This window comes from Oryza glaberrima, chromosome 3 (genome assembly GCF_000147395.1).
Source record: "Oryza glaberrima chromosome 3, OglaRS2, whole genome shotgun sequence".
In the NCBI taxonomy this organism is placed as follows: Eukaryota; Viridiplantae; Streptophyta; class Magnoliopsida; order Poales; family Poaceae; genus Oryza; species Oryza glaberrima.
This window is the reverse complement of record NC_068328.1, coordinates 1,793,387-1,797,705: the sequence shown is the minus strand read 5'-3', so window position 1 is coordinate 1,797,705 and position 4,319 is coordinate 1,793,387. Positions and strand designations below refer to the sequence as shown.

The following is a 4,319-nucleotide window of genomic DNA, read 5'->3' as shown; positions in this document are numbered from 1 at the left end:
TAATACCAGTATCAAATTTAGTATTTAATTAAAGCTTAGTGGCTAATTGCACACCTGCATTTTCAGTAATCTGAACATGACAACATACTTGTGTGTGGATTCTGAATTTCTGAGACTGAAATTGGCATTGGTGCAAGCAGCGGAGAACAGGTGGGCTTGAACACGAGCAACAAGAGGTCTCAGAAGTAAGAGCCCAATCTAAAACGGCCCAAGATAACGACCCACTAACGGCCCAATATAAAGCAGCCCAAGCCGCCAGCCGCCGGCCGAAACACCCACCGTCGCCGACTTCTCGTGCGCAAACAGTGCGGTTGCTCGCGCACTACGCCGGCGAGCCGCGGGCGGCGGCGGCGGCTGGGAGTACGGGAGACGCCGGAATACTAGCCTCGCATCCTCCTCCCTCGAGTTCGCTGCGGGACCGCGCCATCCTCGTCGGAGCCCCGGGCCCAGGGGACACGAGCTTCTCCGCCCTCTTGTCCTTCGGTCAGCACCGACGCCGCCGTCTCGCTCGCTCGCTCGATCGAGCCGTTGCTTGTGGCCGGAGGAAAGGTATACTCCCTCGTTTCGATTTGTTTCCGTAGCTTCGCGGCCCGTTAGAAGTGTTTCCAACTTTCCATACACGCTACGAGTATCATCAGGTTGTTTGTCAGATATGGGATTAGGCTGCTGTTGCAGTTGAGATGTGATCCTTTTGCTGTATGTTCTGCACTCTGTTTCCATGTTGGTGTAAGCAGCTTGCATTTGGATTTTGGAGAGATTTGCGAGACAAACGTAGTGATTGCCTTTGTAGGGGGTTGCTTTACTGTCTAGGTAGTTCCTCAATTTAGCGAAGCAATTTTGGCAGCTCGTTTGATTTTTTATTTGGGGATTCAAGTCGATCCGTTATCAAACTCCTCAAATTAGCACTAGTGTTTACTAAGTAGGTTGTTCATATAGATTCCCCCCCACTGTCTTCATCCTTTGGTATAGCAGTTTTTTTTTTTATTTGGAACGGATCTGGTATAGAGAATCTGAAATCTATAAATTAAGGGTCCGAAAAGCTACTATGAATCTACGATGCAGTCATGATTGAATACTATTTTTTAAAACGCATGATGACTGTATTAATAAGGGGAGCAAAAGTTGAAAACTGCCAAAGCGGTATAATGATCTGCTTATCTATGTTTTGTGTTGTGAAGGAGCTTGATGAGGGTTTATGTGTAACTGCTGCTGTAGATTCGATGCTCATAGGACATCCTTGTTTATGGATGCTGTTATTGGCTGTTAAACAGTGTTTCTAACAAATGTTTGTTTTCTTAACCTTTAGGCCTCAACAGTCAATATGGCTGGCTCATTCATTACTGGGGCTTTAATGTAAGTAGCAGCAGTTTTTGTACAAAAGTACTGCAGTAGGTAATGGTTTTGGTCTGCTACATGTTTGTTATTACCTATTTTGCAGGCTTATTCTTGGATATGCATACCCAGCCTATGATTGCTACAAGACGGTGGAACTGAACAAGCCTGAGATCGAGAAGTTGCGGTTCTGGTGTCAGTACTGGTATGCTTTTTATGCCCTTTTGTTTTATTTTGGACTATCATTCTTGGATTTCTTATGCTTGATCTCAGCTGTGTGATCATGGCTTTTGCAGGATTTTACTTGCTGTTCTAACTGTTTTTGATAGAGTTGGGGATAATTTTGTATCATGGTAAGTTGACCATTTGGAATTGTATTTTTTTCAGGTGTAACAGTAAAGGGGAAATCTTACCTGCTTGCTGATGATAATTTTGTTTGCGTGTAGGTTGCCAATGTACAGTGAAGCAAAGCTGGCATTTGTCGTATTTTTGTGGTATCCCAAAACACTGGTATGGTACTCTAGTATTTCAAACTGCTAGAAGAATCTATCTCTTGTTTGTTGGTAACACAGGTTGATTTCAGGGGACTGCCTATGTGTATGAATCATTCTTTAAACCGTGGATTGCAAAATACGAAGCTGATATCGATCACAATCTGCTTGAGTTGAGGACTAGAGCTTGCGACATGGCGGTTCTTTACTTCCAGAAGGTTTCCAACTATGGTCAGACAAGGCTTTATGAAATCTTGCAATATGTTGCTTCACAGTCACAAACCCAAACATCTCGCCCACAGGTATCTTTTAAAACGTTGATGTTACTCCCCAGTCCATTTATGTATTTTTGCTTCTAGTATAGTTTGATCTGTTCATGGTATTTTTTTTATATTAACACTAGCCTCATTCTTGTTATGATATTTTACTACAGTAGGTGACTTGAGAAGCTTGGATTACCTCCTTATTGAATTACTAAATGTTGCACTCTTTAACCATGCCATTTATAAGGCGGTGTCAACAATTTTTGTTTGTTAGTGCACGATAGAGTTGTTATTTGAGCACATTGTGATGTTTACTGTTCTAGTATTAATGTCCTGTTTACCAGTTGTAGGATTCAAAAGATTGTTTGCACCTCTATATATTTATTACTCCCTCCGTCTCATAATATAAGGGATTTTGAAGGGATGTGACTCATCCTAGGACCATGTATTGTGTCACATCTCTCCAAAATCCCTTATATTATGGGACGGAGGGAGTAGCGAGCATGTGTGACAGTTTATATTTGTGTGACTGACATACTGACTTCACTGCAACCCTTCTATTCTGCAGGCACGTCAACAGCAGCAGCGCCCACCACCAGCACAGACTCGGCAAGTGAACCCTGCACCTCAGCCTGTTCCTGCACCTTCGGTGCCTCCACTGCCACCACAACCCACCCAAGCTCCTTCTGCTCCACCAAGGAACCAAACGCAGGATACAACTCCAGTTCCTGTTCCTCCTCCTGGTGCAGAGTCTCTTGCCCAGCCACAGGCACATGCTGGTCCTCCTCAAGCTAACGCCAGCGACGGCCCTCAGAACACTGAAGCTATGCAGATTGATCCATCTGGTCCATCAACAAGCAACGCACGTCAGTCATCAATACCAGACGAAGATACGCTCATCCAGGAGGCTATTCGGATGACGAGGGGCCGGCTTAGGAGGCGCACGGCCGGGTCTGGACCTCCGCCAAGTTAGAACCTACACCAAGGGTGATCTCGACACACCATTCGCTCTATGCTGGGATGATTCTGCACCTTCGGGCGTTCAACTGATAACAGAAGGAAATGCTGGGTTGGTGAAAAGTGATTCAAATATTTCAAATCCTCCTGTAGTGAACGCACACATTCCTCCTCTTGATGTGATGCCTGTTGCTGTCGTCTCACTACTCCCAAATGTGCATAATAGAGGCAATGATGACACATATCAGTAGCTTGGCATGTCGAATGCATCAAGATGGGTCGAACTTGTCCATGAGGAGTCAGGTCCGTCATATTTGAATTTTGAAAAGTTCAACATGCCAAAGTATGCGTGACTGACTTGCCGAAAATCATCACAAAAATCAAATGGGTAATTAGTATAGTTGATCTTGATCCCTTCGTTTTTAATTGATCTTTTTGTTCCTGTACTCTTATTTTGTCTGATTTCCTACTAACGTGAGCAAGCCAAATTTGGATGAATCATATCGGTGGTAAGTAACTGCGTACAGGCTACAGCCAAAACCAGTCATTTTCAAACCTCAACACATAAACGGACAAGGATCTTGAAAGGCCGGATAAGTATTGGATTCTTGGCCTCTCAATGGTACTGTTATATCTTGGCCCACTGACGTCAAAACGTTTGTATCCTCCTGGCTGCAGGCTGTAATCCGTAGATTAAGGCCCAGAAAAACCTAAGCCCGGTTTTTTTTTCCAGATTCCGGTTTAGATCAATAATATTTTTCCAGATTCTTCTGCTGATTAAACTGCTTCATCTGAAATTAGGTGTTCCAAATGGAGATTCATGCACTGTCTAGAACATGGTATTTATATTTTGTTTCATATATATGCGGTAACAGGTAACTGAACTGTCCATATAAATTTCATCTGAGTTGGCAAATTGTTCCCTGCCATGTGGCTGATAGTAGGCCGATATATGCACAAAGGCTATAGTCGATGTGATCTGAGAGCATCTTCTGCAAGGTAGTTGCGTGCTGATCAACGACACCAAAGCTTTCTTTCCGAGCGTCTAGGTTAAGCGAGATTTATCATGATGTGGCTATGTCATCTTGAGGTAACACGTCTGAGCCTGACTTATCACTATGTTTTACAATATAAACACCACCTAAAATCAATCATTGCCCTATTCACTGTTACTTTGTTTTTGCTGGCCCAAGTATTACCTAGTCAAGCTATGAACACTGGTTGGGGTCCTGAGAATCTGAACCCAAGTCATACTGAAGATGAAACAACATGTGTC

General features: G+C 43.7%; 1 protein-coding gene across 1 annotated transcript; it reads left to right on the top strand.

The window, feature by feature from the left end:
• The first annotated feature begins 287 nt into the window (after positions 1–287).
• Positions 288–3,478, top strand: LOC127765593 (putative HVA22-like protein g). Its single transcript, XM_052290529.1, has 7 exons — positions 288–549; positions 1,307–1,353; positions 1,439–1,537; positions 1,629–1,685; positions 1,779–1,842; positions 1,916–2,125; positions 2,655–3,478. Exons 2-7 carry the CDS (start codon positions 1,322–1,324, stop codon positions 3,057–3,059), a joined length of 867 nt encoding a protein of 288 aa, XP_052146489.1. The 5' UTR covers positions 288–549; positions 1,307–1,321; the 3' UTR covers positions 3,060–3,478.
• Positions 3,479–4,319: the final 841 nt, after the last annotated feature.

What these genes read in the sequence shown, in the direction of transcription:
- LOC127765593 (XM_052290529.1), top strand. Translation starts at nt 1,322, where the DNA reads ATGGCTGGCTCATTCATTACTGGGGCTTTAAT. An exon ending in TTCATTACTGGGGCTTTAAT is followed by an intron (nt 1,354 to 1,438) that starts GTAAGTAGCAGC and finishes CCTATTTTGCAG; the next exon opens with GCTTATTCTTGGATATGCAT. An exon ending in CCCAAACATCTCGCCCACAG is followed by an intron (nt 2,126 to 2,654) that starts GTATCTTTTAAA and finishes TCTATTCTGCAG; the next exon opens with GCACGTCAACAGCAGCAGCG.